Raw genomic sequence first — 22,313 nt, 5'->3', positions numbered from 1 at the left:
AAACTGGTCAGCATACCTATGAGCACTCAGGGTCCTACACGAAGGTATGAGTTTATAGCCTGTTTCCTTTAATTTTTCTGGGGGTTTTTTTTTTGGTTTTTTTGGTACCGGGGATTGAACTCGGGACCTTGCACTTTCGAGACAGGCAGTGGAACCACTGAGCTAAATCCCCAGCCCAATGCTGCTTCTTATAATTCACCTCAAAATAGACTTGAAAGCTGAGAGAACATATTTAACTGCACGTGTGAGGGCACCAGGGTGCCCTGGGGGCCGTGTCTATCAGAGCTCCCCAGGTGACGGGCACAGGGGATCGACTGCCAGTATCCCTGGGGGTGGGGCCACCCTGCTGAGACTGGCTGTGCCGACAGAGGGCAGCAACCCAGGGACACGTGTTCTGAGCCCTCCCCCGTCCCACTTGGGCTGCTCCGTGTCCCTCCCCTCCCTCCCCTGTGCCTGTGCCGTCCTCACCACTGGCCTCTTGGCTCCTGTCCCCAGGTACCCTGACCCAGGCCATCCGGAACTTCGCCAAGAGCCTGGAAGGCTGGCTGACAAATGCCATGAGTGACTTCCCGCAGCAGGTCATCCAGACCAAGGTGACAGACGGCATGGCCCGCACTCTGGGGACAGAGCCTGGAGTGGCCGGGAGGACGGGGGTGTGAGGACCATGGTGCCCGTGTCACAGGGTGACAGCTGGCCTCAGGGAGGCACAGAAGGTGTCACCTGATGTCATCCATTGGGGCTGATTCAGGACAGATTGTTCCCACGGCCATCACAGGAGGGGAACTTAATCTCCTTGCCTTTGCCCTATTACTTGGCCACAAATCAGAATTTAAAATGTAGAGAATTGGGGCCAAGGATGTAGCTCAGCAGCACAGTGCCTGCCTTTAAAGCTCAAGCTCCTGAGTTCGATCTCCGGTACAAAAAAATGTAGAGAGGTAGCCTGGCTGTGAAAACAAGTCTCTGCCATTCTTTCCAATGTATCTTAAATGGCTTTGTATGGCCAGGTGCTGTGATGCACACCTGTAATCCCAGCTATTCAGGAGGCTGAGGCAGGAAGGTCTTGAGTTCCAGCCCAGCCTGGGCAATTAAGCAAGACTATCTCAAAATGAAAATGGAAAAAGTCTGGGATGTATCTCAGTGGTGGGGACTTGGTCAGCATGCAGGAGGCCTTGCATTCCTTAGCACTGCACAAAAACAAAACAAAACAAAAAATAAAACAAGGTGTCGGGTGCCTCTGAGGGCCAGGCTCCAACGTCTGCTTTACCCGTGCACACTTGGGAACTGATCTATTAGACCACAGAGCTCTGCGTGCAAGAATCGCTTAGCTAGTGTCGAGAATTCAGATTCTCAGCACATGCCCAGGAATCAGTATTTTCAACAGCCAAAGGGCCTGTAGGAGCCCAGGAGGACAAGGCTACCCTGTCGGGACTCTGGTGCCGCGGGATGCGCTGGTGGAGCCAGTGTCTTCTAGCCATTATCACCACGGACCCTTACTGGGGGTCTTCCCTGTCCCCCTCCCAGCGGGGTCCCTGAGTCCTCGAACTGTGTCGCCCCCCCCCCCGCTGCCCACGCCCCTCCCGGCCCACAGGTGGGCGTGGTCAGTGCCTTCGCGCAGACTCTGAGGCGCTACACGTCGCTCAACCACCTGGCCCAGGCAGCGCGTGCAGTGCTGCAGAATGCGTCCCAGATCAGCCAGATGCTCAGCGACCTCAACCGGGTGGACTTCGCCAACGTGCAGGTGACGCCTCTCTCCTGCTTGGAAAGCTGGCACAAAACAGGCCCAAAGCAGAGGCCCGTAGCCGCCTTGACATCTCTCAGGCCCCTTTTGTGCCTGGGTGCTCAGCTTCCTGGATGCCAGCACCATATCTGCCTCTCCCGGCTTAGGACACTGCAGGGACATGGCAGATGGCCAGGTCACAAGCCCTGAGGCTGCTCTTTTACCTCATTTGCCTCTGAGTTTAGCCATTTAAAAAATGAATACAACCTGAGGGTGGTGCACACTGGTCATCCCAGCATGGGGAGGCTGAGGCAGGAGGATCGAAAGTTTGAGCCAAGCCTGGACAATTTAGTGACTTAAGTGATATCCTGTTTCAAAATAAAAAGGGCTGGAAGTGTAGCAGAGTAATGAGCACTTGCCTAGCACGTGCAAGGCCCTGCCTGGGTTCCGCCTTCAGCATGGCAAATAATAATGAAACGAATAAACACATACAGGGAGAAGAGGGATCACTGTAAAACAAAACAGTCGTGCTATAACGTGAACTTTGATCCAGAAAGGCCTCGTGTGAGTCCCTAGAGTCAGGTCAGGCTCCCTCTTTGGGGGCTGTGCTAACGATGCTCAGTTTACAGCTGTCAAAGGCCAAGGTCTGGAGAGTCCAGGCTGGGGTGCAGCTCATTGCTACAGGGTGTTCTCATCATGAGGCCCTGGGCACCTCCCCAGCACCAAAAAAACTATAAAAACAGGTGGATATGCTCATGCACACCTGTAACCCCAGCCACTAAGGAGGCTGAGGCAGAAGGACCAAAGGTTCAAAGCCAGTCTGGGCAACTTACTGAGACCTTGTCTCAAAATAAAAAATTCAAAGGGCTGGGATGCTGCTCAGTGACGGGCACTTGTCCAGCATGTGTGAGGCCCTGAGTTCCATCCCCAGAACCCAAAATTAATTTTTTTAAAAAGCGGGAGTGCAACCCAAGCCACACCAGCGCCTGTCTGTGCCCCTCTCCTGCAGGAACAGGCCTCGTGGGTGTGCCAGTGTGAGGAGGGCGTGGTACAACGGCTGGAGCAGGACTTCAAGGTGACCCTACAGCAGCAGAGCTCGCTCGAGCAGTGGGCGCGCTGGCTGGATGGCGTGGTCAGCCAGGTGCTCAAGCAGCACGCAGGCAGCCCCAGCTTTCCCAAGGCTGCGAGGCAGTTCCTGCTCAAGTGGTCCTTCTACAGGTGAGCCCCACGGTGCCCCAGCTGAGGAGGGGTCCCCAGGTCCTGCACAGTCCTGTCTCTTGGCCATCTGCCCAGGAAGGTGCACAGGGCCACCATGGCCTCCAGCTCAGCCCCAAGCTTCCCCTGCTGGAAGTCATCATGGGGGCCTCCTGGGGAAGTATGTTCCCTAGCAAACCTCACTAAGGCGACAAGAAAGTGATAGGATCTGAGTGCGGTGGCACAAGCCTGTCATCCCAGCACTCTAGGAGGCCGAGGCAGGAGGATTCCAAGTTCAAGTCCAGCCTGGGCAACTCAGGGACTTAGTGAAACTCAAATTAAAAAAGTAATTTAAAAAGTTGGGGTTGTAGTTGATCGTGAAGGCAGTGGGTTCAATCTCCAGTGCTGGGAAGGAAGGAGTGGGGGCGGGGGGAAGGAAGAAAGGCTGTTATTACCCTCAGGGAAACAATAAGCTGTTCTATACCCTACAAGCCCTGCATGATTATGGTCGAGCTGTGGCCGCTGGGCCAAATCACTGTCCACCTGGTTGTGACTTCTGTCACACCCATCCATTCACAAACCAGCAGCAGAACTGAGAAGCTTCTAACAGGGAAATGTGACTGTTGTCCCAAAGGCCAAAAATATTTCCCACCTGGCTCCCGTCAAAACCAGCTGGCTGGACTGCTGTGTGGCTCAGTGGTGGGGGCTTGCCTAGCATGCGCCAGGCCCTGGCTTCCATCCCCAGTACCACCAAAAACAAAGATTTCTTTTGAGACAGGGTCTTGCTCTGTAGTTCAGCCCTTGAACTCACTAATGAGGCCCAGGCTGGCCTTGGACTAGTAGTAGTGATCCTCCTGTCTCAGCCTCCTGAGTGCTGGGATGACAGGAGTGCACTACCATGCCCAGCAAAAGCAAAAAAAAGGGCTTTGCTGAGCCCTCTGCTGGCTGCCAGCTTCCTCCTCCTCCTCGGCCCTCTCCTCATGTTTCTTCCTGGCCTCGGTGCCTCGGGGACTTGGCAACACTCGCTCTTCCCCTGCAGGGAACATCTTTTCCTGCAGGCACCCATTAGACCCACTCCACCCTAGACCTCTCTAAATTGCGTGTCCTTTGTCCTCTTCTGCCCCTCCTGTCCCATGTGTCGGCGTATCCCCTCACACCCTCTGGTGGCCGCCTGCTGACAGAGCTTCCTGCAGGCTGAAGGTCTGAGACTGCTCGGGTGACTGGGATGCTGAGCCCAGGTCACCACAGCCTGCCTGAGGCCCGGGCTCTGTACCCTGAGTGTTCCTGTCACCTGCCCCCAGCTCCATGGTGATCCGGGACCTGACCCTGCGCAGTGCCGCCAGCTTTGGCTCCTTCCACCTCATCCGCCTGCTCTATGACGAGTACATGTTCTACCTGGTGGAGCACCGAGTCGCCGAGGCCACCGGGGAGACGCCCATCGCCGTCATGGGGGAGGTGAGGCCCGGGTCCCCAGCCTGGCCAGTCCGCAGGTGCCCTGCCGCACTGCCAGCCAGTTCCAGAACATTGCACCCCCAAGAAGAAGCCCCACCCTGTGGGAAGTCACTTCCCATTCGTCCTGCCAGCCCAGCACCCCCGAGGCCACTTCCTGTCCCTGGAGTTGCCCGCCCTGGGCGTTTGCTGTCCGTGGAGCCCACGCTGTGTCCCCTGTGTCTGGCGTCTCTCCCTGAGCACGGCGTCCTCAGGGTCCGTCCCCGCTGTGGCGGGTGTCACAGCCTCGCTCCAGTCCTGGCCAAGTATGCCCTTGCTGTCTCGTTAAGTTGCTGAAACTTGTGATCCTCCTGCCTCAGCCTCTGGGTGCTGGGCTCCTGGGCATGTGCCACTGCCCCTGGCTCTCAGTATGTGGAGGTCACACACCCTGAGACTTGGGACCAGTCCACACCTTGTGGGAAGCTGGGGGAGGACGTTTGTACCTTGCCCACAGCTGGGCACTGGGGCCTGGAGGGAGCCTCGAGCACAGAGCCCGGCCGCAGCTGGCTGGCCCCATAGCCCCAGCTGCCACCTGGAAGCCCAGCACTTCCCACCCAGCCCCAGCAGCTCCTGGGTGCCAGGAAAGGGTCATAGCCACTTGTCCTGGCAGAAGCTGAATCTAAACAGAACCGGAAGTGGGTGTGGTCATGACTGAGCCGTGCCTCCCCAGGACTGCAGTCGCTCTGGCCCCTGTGGGCCCTGACTCTGAGCTTCTCTTGCAGTTCAATGACCTCACCTCCCTGTCGCTGACGCTGCTTGACAAAGGTGCGTATGTCCTGGCTTCCCCCAGGTCCCCTGGCCCCAGGTCACCAAAGCAGGTAGAAATTGGGGACCCCGGGGGCTGCTATGCAGACAGCGGGTGGTAGCTGGGGAGTGGCCAGGAGTCCCTGTGACAAGCGGCAGGGGCCCCAGGCCTCCTGCAGCCACATTTGTGTCCCAGGGACCCCGAGGCCCAGCCCTCCCAGGATCATGACATAGGCTACCCTTGGTGACGCCCAGGCTAGGGCGCTGTGTGTGGCCGGGAAGTTTCACAGGTGGCCACGCGTCCCCTGTGCCACTGCACCTCTCTGATCACGCGCTCCTCTGTCCCTCCTCCCACGCTTGCCCCACAGACAACATCAGCAGTGGTCGGGGTGGCGAAGATGGCTGCAGCCTGGGGGAGCCGCTGGTGAAACGTGAGCGCAGTGACTCGGGCCACCACCTGCAGGGTGGCATCTAGCACCTCCCCCAGGTGCCTTCCAGACACAAGGTCCCAGAAGATGTCACCCAGCCACTCTGGGAACCTGGACCTCCCAGCCCCACCGCACTTGTGCCTCTTAGATGACTTGATGTTTACTGCGACTCTGCCCTGGGGTCGCGCAACTGGGACTGATGGGAAAAAAATGGTTATAAACGCTGCCAAAGCTGCAGCAAGGCCCTGTGTCCCTTGTTCTGGGGACGCCCCTCTGCTGGACGTGAGCTTCGCTCTGTGTCTCCGTAAGAGCCGTGCGGAGAGCCATGCGGAGAGCTGGTCCCCACCACAAGCTGCTCCTCTGTCTTCACCACAATGACAAACCCTAACCTGGCTGAGTGGACAGGGTGCGACAGCCCGGCCCTGCCTGGTCCTGCACTGTTTGGGGCACAGAGCCCTGGCCCCGTGGGTCCCCTTGAGATCAGAGGCCCCAGTGCTTCTGGGCAGAAGAACCCGTCCCAGCGTGTGCCTTGTGGCCTTTGCCAGCTGGAGGGTTCCAGGCTCCTTGCCCTGCAGAGCTCCTCTCCAACAGCACATCTGCAGCCTGAGAAAGAGCAAGCCATAGCATTGAGTCCACTCGTGTCCTCAAAAACTCACAACCGCAAGTCTGATCTGCAACAGCAAGGACCCAGGCTCACAGTCAACAACATCCAGCTGGGACGGTGGCAGCTGCTTCCCCGTGCCCTGTGACCTCAGATGGCTCTGAGGCCCGCGAGTCCCATCTCAACCTCTTCAAATCAAAACTGTGGGGACAGATGACAACTAAGGACCCGTGCAACCCTGAGCTCCAGACTCAATGGGCACTGCCCCGAACCACATGCAGAGATCACAAAGAAAGGCTGTCTAAGGAAATGCAATACTTCCTCTCCTTGGGAAATGTTGATGCCAATAGTTTTGTGCGCTAATTGTTCTTAGGTTTCTTTATGAACGTATGTCTCACACATACTCAGTCTCCAGTATTTTGTTCTCCCTCACACAAAATGCACTAATATCAGCTCCCATGGCTTTGAAAACTGCACCCCTCTGGCCGTGCTGGGGTGCAGGAGGCACGGAGAGAAAGGTGTGGAGATGTTCTGAGGCCCATAGTAATCACCATGTTTGCCTGGTCTTATACAGAAGACTTAGATGAACTCAGACAGGAAGAATGTCGTCCAAGTTCACTGATGTGCTGTAATGGCAGTTTGTTCCTGTGTGGAACCAATACAGATGGGGTTTCTGCTCTGCGCTCTGCTGTGTCCTTTGTGGGGTCCATGAGGAAGAATAGGGGTAACAGAGGCAACACAAGCTCCCAACCTCATCCCCCTCTCTTTTCCTTTTCTCTTTTTTTTGAGACAGGGTCTTGGTCTGTAGTTCAGGCTGGCCTCGAACTCATGGCGATCCTCGTGCCTCAGCCTCCCAAGGGCTAAGAGGACAGGTATATGCTGCCATGCCGTTTTCTTCTTTCTTTCTGGTACTGGAGATGGAACCCAGGGCCTTCACATGGAGCTACATAACCAACCCCATTTTTATTTTTTATTTTGAGATGGTTTCTTGATAAGTCACTGAGGTTCCCAGGCTGTAGTCAAACTTGTGACCTTCCTGCCTCAGCCTCCCAGAGTGCTGAGATGGCGAGCATGCACCACCCACGCCCAGCTCTATTCCTGTTTCTTGTAGCAATCAGCACATCGCACATCCCCATTTTGGGGGTCCTTGTTCACACTCCAGCCCCACCCTCCTGCACCTTGTCTAGCCAGGAATAAGCCTCTGACCTCCAACCTTCTGGCGCCTGCCCTGAGCTCCCCCATCCAGGCCATCCTGGACCCCAAGAGCTGCAAGAGCCATGCTTGGCTGGGAGGCGGTGCTGACCGCCTGGATGTGCCATGATAAGCAGATGCTGTGGGCCTGTGGAGCCCCGCGGGGGCTCTTGGACTTACACAGGAGAGCTGTGGTGCTGTTCAGCTGTGGATCCTGGAGGATCGGCCTGACCATATCCACAGCGGCCCCCTCTGCAGGGCCTGTCTGGGTGGGACCAGGTGGTACCGTCCCTTTCGGGACAGAAAGAGCCCATGGCAGGAGGATGCCCCAGACGAAGCCGCTGCTTGGCTGTCACCATCTTGAAATTCTGTGGGGTTTTCATTTTGATTTGTTCTCTTTTGTCTTGCAGCACTAGGGATGGAACCCAGGGCCTTCGCGCTCAGCTGCATCTCCAGCCCTTTTAATTTCCGGTTTTGAGCCAGGGTCTCACTAAGTTGCCCAGGCTGGGGTCATCTTGAAGTTCTTACTTTTTGAACAAAATTAACTTAATTAAATTAATTTCACTTTATCCCACGGGGCTCTGAATTACGTGGCCAGTCCTGGGGAATCCCAGGGCTTCACCGCAGCCTGACTGCCAGCTCCCGCCGAGTGCTGGGTGACAGATGGGAAGCCACAGGCCCCCACCATGGCTGGATCACAGCCTCAGCCCCTGCCCACTCTGAGCCCCTCCCAGCCAAGCCCCTGAGCCACGCCAGGGACCCACCATGGGACCCACAGGGTCCACAGGCTTCAAGTCTCTTGTAGGGTCACCAGGTCCCTTTGGTCCTTCCAGGAGTGTCCAGCTGAGCCCAGTCCCAGCTGCGCTCAAGGAAATCACTTCCACCAGTCAGTTCCCCACCCGGACAAAAGACGGCCCAGTGCTTGCCTCCCATGGCTGCAGGGAGAGCTCAGGGTATCCATGGAAACCGGGGGGGGGCGGCTGCTCGTCCCCTGCACACCAGACACACTGGGGCCCGTGTGCTCTGGGGCACCCTGGGCACTGCAGGGTGCTGAGCAGCATCCCTGGCCTCCACCCGCTCCGTGCCCACAGCATCCCCTGTCAGGACAATCACCAGTGTCCCCAGACATGGTCCAGGGTCCCATGTGGCCAGTGAAGGGGAACACGGGTGTCTGCATCCCAAGTGACATCTCACACCAGCGCCTGACCGCACAGGTTCATCTTGACAAGTATTTGCTGGAGGCATCAACTGAATTTGCGGGGCGGGGGGGGGGTTCTCCAAAGATGCCTCACTCTGCTGTAATGTTTTTGTTTGTTTTGTGTTTTTATTTTTTTAACCCCAAGTACCTGGGATAGACCAAAGCTACACTGAACTCTGTCCCCGGCCCTTTTTTTTTTTTGGTACCGGGGATCAAACTCGGAACCTTGCGCTTGCGAGGCAGGTGGCGGAACCACTGGGCTAAATCCCTGGCCCGCCTTTTTATTTTCTATGTTGAGATAAGGTCTCAGTAAGTTGCTAAATTACCCAGGCTGGGGTCAAACTTGAGATCCTCCTGCCTAGGCCTCCCAGAGTGTTAGTACAGGCGTGTGTGCAGCCTGCCCAGCCCGCGAGCTGAGCTGTAAAGCAGGCTGTGCTTCCCCAGGTACCTTACTGGTTTTGCTCAGTGATCCCGTCTCTAAGACCCCTGGCCCAATGTTTTCCCTTTCCCTTTTGATCTTATGGGTGTCCTTGAAAACCTTCCAGCCAGTTCCCCCTTCTGGGGTGGTTTTGGGGTGGCTGCCAGTCTCCAAGCAGCTGCCCCTCGGGACCCAAGAATTCTGCAGCCAGGGCTGCAATCCCAGAGGAGTTTTCCCAGGATCGACAGCACTGTCCAGAGGCGGGCGTGCCTGGCAGCTGGCGACTGCTGGATCTGGCCCAACTGCTGTCCTCAGAGCGGCGGGCGAGCTGTCACCAAGACTCCCCACTTCAGCCTGCAGGACCCGGGCAAAGCCGCTGAGTCCTGTTAAATTGAAGGCGAGAACTGCAGTTCCCCCACTGGAGGGGGGCGCCTTGAAGTCATCCCAGTCCTCTGCCGCCCCCCAGTGGTCACTGTGTGACACAGCCTCTTGATTTTCCCTCTGGTAAGAACCCAGAATCTGTCTGCATTTCCATTGGTGACAGGAAAGACTGCAAGCACCACAGTGAGCGAACTAGGTCCTTCCTTTCCCTCTTCAAATATCCCTTGTCTACATACTTGAAGCACCTCCCCACCAGACACCTAATAATTGCCAAGGGGACAAGAGTCACCTAGTTAACATAGGTGCAGTTGACCGCTAAGTTCATCAGTAAGGTGCAAACTGACCATGGGACTCTGGCTAGGGTGTCCCCAGAGGGACGCCCCTCACGTGTGTAATCCCTGCCAGAGAGGAGTAACCTGAATTTATAAGGGGACATCAGACAAACCCAGGAATTGTTCGCACTATTTTTGTTTTTGAGATAGGGTCTGTTACTCAGGATGACTTCAAGCCTGAGATCCTCCTGCCTCAGCCTCCCAAATAACTGGGACTACAGCTGCACACCACCATGTCTTGCTCTGGGACCCCTATTTTGACTCCGAAGATGGCACTTTCTCACTATCCTCGTGTGGTAAAAGGAAAAGCAAGGGGTCTTTCTGGGCTTTTTTGGAGGGGGGTTCTGGTCCTGGGGATTGAACCCAGGGTTTTAGCACAGAACTAAATCTGCAGACTCTTTAAATTTTGTTTATTGAGACAAAGTCTCCCTAAGTCACTAAACTGCTCTGGCTGGGCTCTAACTTACAATCATCCTTCTCAGCCTCCTATGTAAGAAGGGCTCTTTTCCCATGACCTCCAGACTATAGCACCCAGGCAGGTACTCGGCTTCCTCCTTCCCCTCCCCGCCTAACTCCTTCCCACCCAGCTCTAAATCGGAAGCTGAGGATTCTGGGCAGTTGATTGGAGCCAAGACACAAAGTAAGCTCCTGGCCCGACTCCAGCAGAACTGTTCAACTTCACATCCCACAATAACCGTCCATCCTCAGCAGTGCAGAGGGTATCTGTCCACGCTGAGTGTGCAGCACCAACACAGGCACTTGTGTGAGTCCTGCTGACTGGGGTATCACACTGGCTTCTCCATGCCCAGGAAGCCTCTGACCATGGGCCATGGTCAGGGTTCTGGGTTGACTTCGGGTGTGAGGTGCTCCACAAGACCCAGTCACACATTGATTATTTGTAAAATTAGCTTCACTGGGTGTAATTTTTTAAAAATTTCCCCTTGGCTTTAAGGTGTGACAAAATTTTACACACTTCAGGTGTACAACATGTATACACTGTGATATGAAATCAAGCTAATTAACAAATCCATCACCACAAAGAAAATTGTTTTTAAATGGTACTGGATATCAAACCCAGGGCCTTCACACTGAGCCATGTTCCCAGACCTTTTTATTTTTTGAATCTAAGTCACTACATTGCCCAGGCAGGGCATGGGCTTGTGATCCTCCTGCCTCAGCCTCCCACGCTGGGGGTGACAGGCGTGTACCACCACACCCAGCCTAATTTTATATCTTGAGTACTTGAAAACATTGCTGCATGAACATGGATTGGGGGGGGAGACGATGTTTCTTTGACACATAATTTCCTTTGCACATAACCCAGTGGTGGGAAGGCTGAATCATACGGTATTTCTACTTTTTTGTTTTTGAGGAACCTTCATACTAATCCCCATGATGCTAATTTACATTCCCACCAACAGACTGGAAAATTCTTTCTCCATATCCTAACCAATATGTACTGTCTTTGTTGTTGTTTTTTTCCCCTGAGCTGGGAACTGAACCCAAGTGAACATGCTAGGCAAGCACTCTACCACTGAGCTATGCCTCTGGCCCATTTCATTCTTCATCTTGAGACAGGGTTTAAGCTGCCTAGGCTGGTCTTCAACCTGCGATCCTCCTGCCTCAGCCTCTTGAGTACCTCGGATGACAGCTATGCACCACCACAACCAGCTTGTCTTTTTGGTCACAGCCATCCTCACAGGTGTGAGGAAATTTTTATATACAGTAAAATACACACATTTAGTTTTATGAACTTTGACAAACATGGCACTGTGTAACAGTGCTCCCTGCCCCCCATCAAGATTAGAATCTTTTTTTGAGACAAGGATTCGCTGGCCTGGAACTCACTATGCAGCCCAGGCTGGCCTCGAACTTGCAGCAATCCTCCTGCCTTAGCTTCCCGGTAGCTGGGCTGTCAGGTGTGTGCCAATGTGCTCTGCTACTCCATGCCTTTTTATCGCTGGGATTGTACCCGACTGCTCTCTGGGTCCTCAGCCTCAGTGTGTGCTGGACACAGAGCATGCTAGATCCCATGGTCCTCTGAGGCTTGTCCTGGGTTGGGGGGTACCATGCAAAGTAACCAGCAGCTTGGAGCAAATCATTCAAATCCCTTTCATTTCCTGCTTCCAACTGGGGATGAGAACAGAGGCCGTGCTCTTCACTGTGGCCTGGAGGCCCTTCCCCTCCCTCCCTCTGCTCAGCCATGCTGAGCTTCTCTCTGTGCTTCCAGCACACTCTACCCCAGGACCTTTGCACTTGCTGCTCCACCTAGAATGCTTCTCCCACAGACCTACTAAAATGTCATCTTCATCCTGGCAGATCAGACTTCCTGACCAGCTGTTTTAGTCAGAAAGATTCAGCAAGGGAATACATTAAATACAGGACACATAACTTATAAGGTTATTTTATGATAATTACCCAAAGAGTCAAATGCAAAGGAGTACAAGAAATTAACCGCACACTAGAAGCCCAAAGGATTCAACTGAGGGCTTAGATCCCAGCAGTTTCCCACTCAAGTCCAGCCAGTGGCCTAGAGACCATGGTGATGTGTCACGCTTGTCCATACTGAGGATGTGCACCTGGAAGGCCCAAAGGCCAGTGGTGGAAGCCAGAAAATCCACACTGGTGAGGTAGAGGATCTGTGCCACCAGGCTGAGGGATCCACACTGGAGCCAGGAAGTGATGCTCACGGTGAAGATCAGAGCTCCCCCAACAAAAACAGCAGCCATTCCCAGCGACAGCAAGGCTCCGAGCTCCTCCTCTGATGAGAACAGCCTAGTTTGCATCAGGAAAATCATCCACATCAAGCTTCCCCTACAAATTAACAAGCCAAGCTCTTCCCCTCCAGTTCTCTTTTTATGGCTATTGGTAACAGTCTTCAGGTGGATCTTCCATGCCTAGACCATGCTGATTCAGTTCAGCTGGGCGTTACAAGTTGACCATTAATCAATCCTCCACACCAGCTGATCTACAAGTTCCCCCTCTCTGTCACATTGTTTTGCTTTCTTCATCGCCCTTCCCAAATGATTTTGCTTGTCTGTTGTCAGTCTCCCCACAGAAGGGCACAAGGCTGCAAGACAGGGTCCATCAGTCCTGCCACCCTGGGATCCTACTGTGTAGAAGAGTGCCTGGTGTGTAGCAGGCGGAGTACACACTGCCGTGTAACAAATGTCCCCAAAGCCAAGTGGCCTGTAACTCTCACTTTCTCTCCCTGGTTCCTGTGGGTGGCACACAGGAAAGGCTGGGTCAGGCAACTCTCTCCAGGTTCTAGGCTCTCATGCAATCCATGGTGGATGTGGCAGCAATAGTTGGAGCCTGCTGGGCACTTCTTTCTCCAGATTTAAACTTCCTCTAGTGTAGTGACCCTAGGGCCTCTTGTATGGTGGCCAGGAGCCTTAAGAACTGTCCTAGGCCAAGTGTCCTAGGTGCACATCTGCCACCCCAGCACTCTAGGAGGCTGAGGCAGGAGGACTACGAGTTCAAGCCCAGCCCAGGCAACTTAGGAAGACCTTGTCTCAAAATAAAATATAATAAAGGGCTGAGGATAAACTCAGTGCACAGGCCCTGGGTTCAATCCTCAGTACTGCAAAAAGTAAGTTTCAGCAGGCCAAGTTGCACACTGTCCATACGACCCAGCATGGCACATTACATAGTGACATTTCCACTGTGCTGTACTGATTGACAAGCCACCCACATTAGAGAGAAGGAAATAGAGACCCCAGTTCCAAAAGAACTGGGCCAAAGAACTTGGGATCCATCTTAGAACCAGCCCTGTAGACAATCAACAAATATCAGTCTGTTGAATGAATAAATCAGTGTTGACCAAGTTCACCTGTGAGAAGACACCACCCAAAGACAGGCGGGGCCGCAGGCAGGGCCTGGCAGCCATCAGTCATCACAGACAGCGGGACTGGGAACCATGGAAACTTAGCTGGCGCATGGGGCTGATGAGTCATGCATCTCTCCTGTCCCTTGAGAGGCCACAGGCAGATTCTATTTAGGGAGTGATGACAAACTGCTGGGAGTTTCCCAGGTGTGGAATGGATGTGGTGCACGACATGACTTTGGGTGACATGTTGACGTGGCACTGAATGACAACAAATCACAGGGATTAGAGTCCTCCTGCTTTCAGTTCTCCTCACTCCTCTCTCTCAAGGAGAAAGTTCCCAGTGAGTGATAATCTGCCCGTGATGCTGCTCTAATGCTTCGCTCATCTCCCTGTCCACAGGGCAGGCTGGGGCTGGGCACCCGGGTGGACCACGCACTCCACTGGTACCTGGGCTTTAGCAACACTGTTTTGTGTTCATGTTTATTCCTACAACGACCTCTTCCTTGAAGCTCAGTGGTTTTCTATTTTTAGTGTCTATGTAATGTAGACACCCCAATCTTACCAGGACCTTGCGCTTGCAAGGCAGGCTCAGGGCCACTGAGCTAAATCCCCAGCTCTGATTTGCTTTGAGATAGAGTCTTGCTACATAGTTCAGGCTTGCCTCGAACTCACTATGTAGCGTAGGCTGGTCTCCAGCTCACAGCAATCCTCCTGCCTCAGTCTCCCAAGCACTGGAATTACAGGTGTGCACCACCATACCTGGCTGGTTGGGAAAATTTTAATGGTATTAAATCCCCCCACTCCTGTACAAGAATAAAGAAAACCTCTATGCAAAATGCTCTTGAACTCTTTTGAGCCTCTAGATCTAATATGCACAGGAAGTTCCTGGGTACCTTGTTAAAATACAGATTCTGATTGAGGTCTGGTTTGGGGCCTGGGATTTTGGTAGCCACAGTGAGAAAGCACCAGGTGCTCTGAAAAAAAATCAGGTGTCGGGGGCCGGGGATTTAGCTCAGTGGTTTCGTCACCTGCTGCGAAAGCGCAAGGACCCGAGTTCAATCCCTGGTACCAAAAAAAAAAAAAAAAATCAGGTGTGCTAAGCACAACACATCTCTTCCCAACTCTGTTGGTGGTGCTATCACATACAAGCTAGGTACAGCTTGAACTGGGCCATGGAGGAAGTCCTTATACCACGAAAATCAGCAAATGATACGAAGCAGTGCTCAATTATTATTAAGTTATTCTGGATCTGAGAAAGAGATGAGCAATATCAGTAAAATGAACAGCAAGCCATGCGCTTGTATGTAATGACACTGCTCTCTCCCCACCTCCCCAGAAGCAGCTAGTATGACACCAACCACACCCCACTACTGGTAAGAGAGGGGAGAGGTAGAAACAGGGTCACAGAAGGGTACATGGGTACAGGACAAACGCACAGACATAGGATAACCAGGTCAACACGTATCCTGCATTTGAGATTGGCCAACTTTTTCTATTATTTTTCTCAATTAATAAATATGTTCAAAGAACTGCTAGTGCCAGGTGTGGTGGTGCACGTCTGTAATGCCATCACTCAGGAGGCTGAGGCAGACAATCGTGAGTGCAAACCCAGCCTGAGTAACTTAGAAAGACCCTGTCTCAAATTTTAAAAATAAAAGAGGCTGGGATGCAGCTCAGTGGCAGAGCACTTGCCTAGATGTGGGAGGCCCTGGGTTCCACCCCCAATACCAGAAGAAAAAAAGAAAAAGTCCCAAACCAAGGCATCCCCTGGGCAAAGACCTGTGGCTGGAATGATCCTGTGCTCTGAGGGTAGAGGAACCACAGCAGGGCAAAAGGGAAACAAGGTGGGAGACGCCAGGCAAATTCGGGGCTTTATCAGCCTGAATGAGAGGTGTAGAATTCAGTCCATGCCCAGCTAAACGCCCTTTGGAAGCCTCGAGAAGAGATGTGCCCCTAGCATGTTTTTAGTTTACACTGTAAAAAGCTTCTTCAGCCTGCTGCTGTGTGGAGCAGAGCCTGGAGGTTCGTTAGAATCAAAGGTGGGAGGACAGCGAGGCTGCCCAGTCTTCCAGAGCCCCAAGGCCAGTCTCGCGCGGGGGTGGTGGCATCCAGGGTGCTGAGAAGGGTGCCGCGGGGCTACATTCTGGGGGCGAGGCCCATCCTGCATGATTCTCTGCGAGATGGACAGCAGGTGAGCCGAGAACAAACCGGATTCTCAGTTTGTGAGGCCGCCGGTCCCATTTTGCAGGTGGAGTTTGGGATGTAGCTAGGGGCAGGGTGCCTGCCTAGCACGCATGAAGCTCAGGGTTAGAGCCCCAGTTCTGAAATAATAATAATAATAACAAAACAACAACAACAATTTGCAGTCTTAATACAGTGCCAACTTCAGTTGCGAAAAGAAGGTACCAGTCCCTTTTGCACTTGGGGAACCTCAAGGCCACTTTACAGATGGAGAAGCTGTAGGTGGGGGCAGCCTTGCGAAGTTGATGGTCCCATTTTAAAGATCGCCGATCCTGAGCCAATCTCCGACCTCTGCTTCTCCCCCAGTACCCTGCGCCCTCCCGCCACCTCCTCGCGTGACCTCGGGAACGTGTTTGTCTTCTAAGGTGGGGAAACTGAGGCCTGGGGTAACAACAGGCCACCGTTCTGCGCATGAGGAAAGCCCCGCAGGCGGGGGATTTACCTGGAAGAAGGCCTCTGCTCCTGCGCCCTGGATCGCTCACTTCCCCGCTGCGGGAAACCCCAGAAAACAAGCAGGTAAAGAAGAAGGCGTCAAGTCCCACAAGACATTCACCCAGTCCGCTGAGCCGGCTAAGCGCGATGCCGCCCCTCCCCGCGCACGCGCGCCGGTCTGGCCACGCCCTCTCCGTCGGCGGGAAAAGGAGGCGGGGACGGTTAGTGCGCAGGCGCGCGCTCGGAGCGCGAGCTGGAGTTCAACTCGGCGCGCGGCTCAGTGCGCAGGCGCAAACTACCCGCCTCGCATAGCGTCGGCTTGTTCAATGCGCACGCGCAAGAATCCTGGCAGCGAGCGAGCAACCGGGGGGCCGGCGCGGGGCCTTGTGGGAGGGCTTAAGGAAGTAAAATGGCGGACCTGGCGAACGAAGGTAGGGGAGGCGCCGTCGGGGGACAGCTGACGGCCGAGGACGGGCAGTGGCAGGCCTAGAGGCCGGAGCCCCTTGGGATGAGACCCCGGGAGTGCGGGAGTCCCGTCCGCTGCGCCCTAGAGGCTCAGCGTGGCCCGCAGGCGCCCCCCATTGAGCCCCCTCGGGCTGGGCTCGCTGGCCTGGCCCATCACCAGCGGCAGCACCGGCCTCCGCCACCGGCGGGCCAGTGGAGCGGGTAGGACGCCGGGTCCGCGACTCGGAGCCCCTCCCGCCTCTCAGGGCCCGGCCAGGGAGAAAGGGGGCGGGAGGCGCTTCGGCCTCGGATGTAAATAGACCTCGGGGCCTGGTCGGGGCCGAGAGATCCTCATTCGCTCTCCTCCCTCAGTCTCGGGGACCCGGTGCTCCCTTCCCTGGTCTGGCTACCCATTCCTTTCACCTTGCGCGATCCCTTCCTCCCCGCGCGTGAGGCCTCGGAGCGGAGCATGGAGGAAACCGAGCCGCGCTCACCCCACCCCCGCCCAATCCTGGCACCCCTTTCCCACCAGCATCCTTCCCCAGGTACTCAGGTCCCCTCCTTCAGGCCTGGCCGCAGGATCGAGCTGCCGACAGCCCAGACTGCTTCTTGCATTCCCCCCGCCCCGCACCCGTTTTTGGCTGCACTTCCTGAGAGAGAGCATGGGATCCCCCGCTGACATCTCACCTGCGCGTTTGTGACAAGGTGCCGCTTGCGAATCCCCCAGGGGATGCACTGATGGCTGCTGCCATCCACAGTTGTGCCACTCTGGCTGCAGCTTGAGGACTTCCGAGGCCTTATTTTTAGCCGCCTCTTTTTCTGGGTGCATAACTGTAGGCAGTCTGCCTGTCTGTCCTGCCTTGGGTCCCCCCAGCTATGCTCCCTGTTGTTGGAGGGTTTCTGTACCGTACTGAGTGGCGCCCTACTCATGAATGGTCCAACTAAGTTCTGGGCCTTAGGGAGCCTCTGGGATGCTGCTCAGTTCTGGATATACTGCCGGTAATTTCAGCACCGGAGAGGTCAAGGCAGGAGGATCATGGTGAGTTTGAGGCCAGCTTGGTCTACATAGTAAGTTCAAGGCCAACCTGGAATACATAGCGAGACCCACTCTCAAACCCCCCCCCCCAGTCTGGGCATACTGTTATCTCCCATAATACTCTTCACAAAAGCTCCGTGAGGTAGGTACTGTTAACTCCTGTTCTCTTGGGGAGAAAACTGACTTAGAGCAGTTAACTTACCCAGGTGAAGGTATCCTGCCTTACCCAGGGCAAGTCACACAATCAGGTTGGAGCAGGGATGTGAGCCAAGGTGGTTTGGCCTCAGGGGCCATTCTTGTATGTATGTATGTATGTATGTATGTATTTATTGGTGCTGGGGATCAAACTCGGATCCTTCTGCTTGCACGGCAGGTGGGAAAACCACTGAGCTAAATCCCCGGCCCAGGGGCCATTCTTTTATAAGGTAAAGAAGCCTGTGGAGGGTGGGGACAGAGGGACTGGATAAGTGGGAATCTGTATGACACTTGCTATGTATTTACTACATCTTAAGCCCTAATAGCTTCTGAACTCCTGAGCTGTGCATCCAGCATCATATTAGATGTTCCCATTTGTGTGTCACCAAAAAACAGTGCTGCTCTTACTCCCCGCCCTTCACCTCACAGCCTTCTGCCCATTGCAGTAAATGGCAAGTCCATTCTTTGAATTGCTCACACCCAAAACCTTGAAGTCGCCACAGATTCCTCTCTTTCACACATCATAGCAAGTCCTGTCAGTTGTTTGTATCTTAGACATATATCGAGTCAGGGACCAGGTCTCACCACCTCCACTTCTTTCACTAGGGCTTTCCTTCCCTCCACCCTTACCCATCTGACAACTTAACCTGGAAGCTACAGTAGCCCCCTGATAACTCCCTGCTCTTCTCCCCCACCACGCTCTTCCAGAGTCTCTGCTGTATTGGCCCAGGCTTTCTCAGTGAGCCTGGAATGGGCCATGCACTCCCACTTTTTAGCCTCTCTTCCTCTCTGGTAGTTCCTCTGTCTGAAACATTTGACTTCATGGCTGGCTCTTTCACCTCTGGGTTTTTACTTATATATTACTTTATTATTGAGGACTTCTCTGGCCACCACATTTTCTGTCCCCTTTACTCTACTTTTATTCCACAGCCCCTATTGCCACCCAGCATACTAGATGTGACTGACAGGGTATAAGCTCCGTAAGAGTAGGAATGTTTATCTGCCCTGATCCCTCATGGATCCCCTGCATCTAGAATGGTGCCTGGCACAGAGTAGGTATTGGAGAAATGCATGTTGTTAAAGGAAGGAATGAGTGAACAAATGAATGCATTCACCGGTGAGAATCCTCATTGTGAGGGAGGCCGTTGAGCAGACAATACGGTCTGCTGTTTTCCAGGGTTACTGTTTGTTGCATAGCACATATGAGCTGTACCTTGTAAATTGCACAGTTGAAAGGATAAGTGTGAGGCAGAAATGGAATGCTTGGTTCTAATACTGTAATTTTTACTTAAGCATGCCACACTCGTCTGGCATTTTGTCTGTGGTGGTTCTGTGACAGTCATCCTCAGATCAAGTCTTAGTGGATTTCTGTGCCTTGAATATCCCATTGGACATTGTATGTTTCTAGAAGACTCCATTCTCGCTTTGGACATGTATGGCCTGGTAGGTTGTCTGATTTCTTATCTACTGTGTAAAGTAAGAATTCCTGGCTTGTGTGTTTTGAAGCTTTAGGGACAGACAGCCCATAGCCATGTCTTTCTCTTGCTGTTTAAACTCCAGTCAAACACTTCTTTTGACTTCTGCCTTTTCAGACTGGGATCCTAAGCTGCTCCTCTGCACTGGGTGGAACCCATCTCTGTGTCTGTCTGAAGCAGTGCTGTCCACCCTGGCTGGGCAACAGAACCACCTAGGGAGTTCTCTTAAAGCTACAGGTGTGGGGCCCCGGGGACTTAGCTCAGTGGTTTCGCCGCCTGCTACGCAAGTGTGAGGACCCGAGTTCAATCCCTGGTGCCAAAAAAAAAGCTACAGGTGTGGGGTCTCAGCTATGCAGTCAGGGTTGAGAAACACTGACTTGATCCACCGCCTGCCTTGCAAGCGCAAGGTCACGAGTTCAATCCCTGGTACCAAAAAAAAAAAAAAGAAGGAGAGAAGCACTGACTGGAGTAGTACAGGTGAGGTATGCTGTGCTGTATGCAAAATGTATCTAAGTTAGGCACCCAGTACTGCACCTTCTTGGCCCTTGTCATGATAATTGCTTCCTGGATGAGGACAGCAGCTTTTGCAGCCTTTTCTTAGCAGTCCTGTAGTCTATGGCTTTTACAGTCCAGTTGGAATGTTTCTCCTAGAAGTATGTGTGTGTTCTACACTTGAGTTCAGGAATATTCTCTTCCATATAGCGTTGGACTCTGGTCCCAAACTCATTAATCCTCTCATCTCTGCAGTTACTCTACACTATCACCTGAATTAGATTTGAAGGCAGAGTATTGTCTCTGGTAAATGTAAAGAAGAGTGGGAGGGGCTGGGGATTTAGCTCAGTGGTTCTCTCACTTGCCTAGCAAGTGCAAGGACCCAAGTTCGATCCCTGGTACCAAAAAAACAAAACAAAGAAAAGAAGAGTGGGAAAAGAGTGAGTGTAGTGTATTTGAACTGTTGGGAATCTTGGATTGCAGATTTCAGCATTAAAAGATAAAGTAAGTTCTTTGCAGGCTGTAGGCACACACAGGGGAAACCCAGGGACAGGATAAAGCAGGGATCTTGGGCACCACTGACCTTCTGGACTGAGTAATTTCTCTTGGGGAGGCAGCTGTGCTGTGCATTGTAGTATATTTAGCAGCATAGTAGCATCCCCACACCTAGTCACTAGATGCCAATAGCACACACACCCTTCCCCACACCCCAGGGGTTGTGACAACCAAATATGCTGCACACTAGCCACGTGTTGGGGGGTGGAGGGAGCAGGTGCAGATTCGCCCCTAGGTGCAACTTGCTGGTGTAACGTGGTGGGCACAAGCTCTGCCCTCTGGAGAGCTGGGCTGGTTTCGTGACTCTGCTGTGTACTTTGGGTGACTGGGGCCTCAGTCTCCTCACCAGTAAAATGGGAATCATGAATGTAGGGCCTGGCTCGTGATTGCTGTGGACACCAATCTGAGCCCATGGGATCCACACTGGGATTTATGGAGGCTGCATACACAGCAGACGCTGTTCCACACACGACTGGCTTCCGAGTTCAGCAAAGAGAGCCAGCAGCGAGTGTCAGTAGTGCGGTGGGTCTGCCGCTCTCTCGGAGATGGCCCGGGGGAGCCCAGGATGGGCGCAGGAGAGAGCAGGGTGTGGGTCCTCTCCAGCCCTGTCCGCCTCTCCTTGTGTGATCGCTCGCTCGGCCTCCGGGTGCAGGTATTCATGGTGGTGGGGGCCGCCCTGTGCACGCAGGCTCTGGCTCAGCATCCCCGACCTTTACCCGAGAGACGCTGATGGTGCCTGCCCCATCTCCGAGAGGACACGGAGGTGTCTACAGACTGTACCCTATGTTCACTGGGGGGCAAAATCGCCCCAAGTTGAGAACACTGATCTAGCCTGACCAAGTGTGAGTGGAGATTTTCAGTTTGCACCTTTCTTTTTGACTTCAGGAATGCAATGGAGTTTCTATTGATTGGAACTCCCATATTTGGAATCAATTCACTCGCTTCTCACTGCTGCCTTTTCCTGCCTTAAACTTAATATTGAGAGTAAATGAAAAGCAAGTGTTTGAAATTTTTCGTGAGTTTATGACAGAAGTTGCTCATTTGTCCTGAGATTTCAGGCTGCGTGCCTTGGACTCAGCTGTGCCACCTCTGTCTGAAGCAGAAGTGGACCGGTGGTAGCTGAGGGGTGTCATGACAACTCAGGGTCTGCAGAACTGTTACACACTTGGAAGAAAACTTAAGTTTTGCCCAGAATCCTGTGTGCAGACAGAGAAGCTTATAGTATTCCAAAACTTTCAACCAGATCTATACCCAGCCTCATGGGAAACTGGAATTAGCCCAGCAGTCCTGTTACCCTCGTGTGCTTACTAGGAATTAGGGGGAGAGGAGATGGGGTGCGTTTGGGGGATCTGAGAAGGGAACACAGGAAAACTGCAGAGGCAGAGGTGGCTGGTGCTGTATTGACTTGGCAGCCCCTTGGTAGCTCTCCATGGTACTTTGAGGCCACTAGACAGCTAGTAGGTTTGTATCCTTGTCTGCTTTAGATGTGGTGGTAGTAGTGGAGTTTCTTTGTTCTATTTTAAGGGAATCTTTTTTGGCCAGCTCTGCAGTGGTCTTCCTGTGGTTCCTGTGTGACTCTACACTCTGAAGAACTGTATAGCATAGGTCATCAGTGTAAAGGTGCCCCCGCAACACCTGTAGCTCCCCAGTTTGCTTTCTCTTTGGTGGTGTTGGCACTCAGTGCTACTGCGTAGTCCTCACTGCAGATCTCAGCCATGGCTGTGGAGTTTGCCCTTATTAAAAGAAAATAAGAGCTGCTGCCTGGGCCACCCCATCTGAAATGGTTGCTGGAGGTCTAGGGCACGTGCAGTTTAAAAAGCTCCACAGCTGTTTTGTGATGTGAAGCCAAAGTGGAAAACCACAGACAAATCACAAACCTACCTGAGTGGCAAGTGGATATGTTTAATTAGAACCATTTAGGT

At 53.5% G+C, this 22,313-nt stretch overlaps 2 protein-coding genes and 1 long non-coding RNA gene across 22 annotated transcripts in view; 2 read left to right on the top strand and 1 right to left on the bottom strand.

The window, feature by feature from the left end:
* Nucleotides 1–6,854, top strand: part of Rfx2 (regulatory factor X2) — a 121,046-nt gene extending 114,192 nt beyond the window's left edge. For all 12 annotated transcript variants that reach the window (XM_021245288.2, XM_021245284.2, XM_087201328.1 and 9 more), the window contains 6 exons: nucleotides 496–593; nucleotides 1,589–1,738; nucleotides 2,727–2,935; nucleotides 4,213–4,366; nucleotides 5,122–5,164; nucleotides 5,512–6,854. In XM_021245288.2, coding sequence (XP_021100947.1) covers nucleotides 496–593; nucleotides 1,589–1,738; nucleotides 2,727–2,935; nucleotides 4,213–4,366; nucleotides 5,122–5,164; nucleotides 5,512–5,618 — 761 coding nt within the window. In that variant the 3' untranslated portion in view covers nucleotides 5,619–6,854. The remainder of the gene's footprint in view (nucleotides 1–495; nucleotides 594–1,588; nucleotides 1,739–2,726; nucleotides 2,936–4,212; nucleotides 4,367–5,121; nucleotides 5,165–5,511) is intronic.
* Nucleotides 6,855–12,084: 5,230 nt separating this feature from the next.
* Nucleotides 12,085–16,403, bottom strand: LOC101704320 (uncharacterized). The gene is made up of 2 exons (XR_206115.3): nucleotides 16,205–16,403; nucleotides 12,085–15,842 (listed from the first exon to the last, which is right to left on the bottom strand). It is a non-coding gene; the product is annotated as an uncharacterized LOC101704320 (long non-coding RNA).
* A 64-nt stretch (nucleotides 16,404–16,467) lies between these two features.
* Ranbp3 (RAN binding protein 3) overlaps nucleotides 16,468–22,313 on the top strand; it is a 53,186-nt gene continuing 47,340 nt past the window's right edge. For 5 of the 9 annotated variants that reach the window (XM_021245154.2, XM_087201335.1, XM_004865668.4 and 2 more), the window contains exon 1: nucleotides 16,470–16,625. In XM_021245154.2, coding sequence (XP_021100813.1) covers nucleotides 16,604–16,625 — 22 coding nt within the window. In that variant the 5' untranslated portion in view covers nucleotides 16,470–16,603. Of the gene's footprint in view, nucleotides 16,626–22,313 lie in introns of all 9 variants that reach the window. The other 4 variants (XM_087201336.1, XM_087201332.1, XM_004865671.4 and 1 more) reach the window with 4 other exon arrangements.

Source organism: Heterocephalus glaber, unplaced genomic scaffold (assembly GCF_053883595.1).
Source record: "Heterocephalus glaber isolate CG9 unplaced genomic scaffold, H.glaber_assembly_v1.0 deba00001760, whole genome shotgun sequence".
Lineage (NCBI taxonomy): Eukaryota > Metazoa > Chordata > Mammalia > Rodentia > Bathyergidae > Heterocephalus > Heterocephalus glaber.
This window is presented reverse-complemented; position numbering and strand designations above follow the sequence as displayed.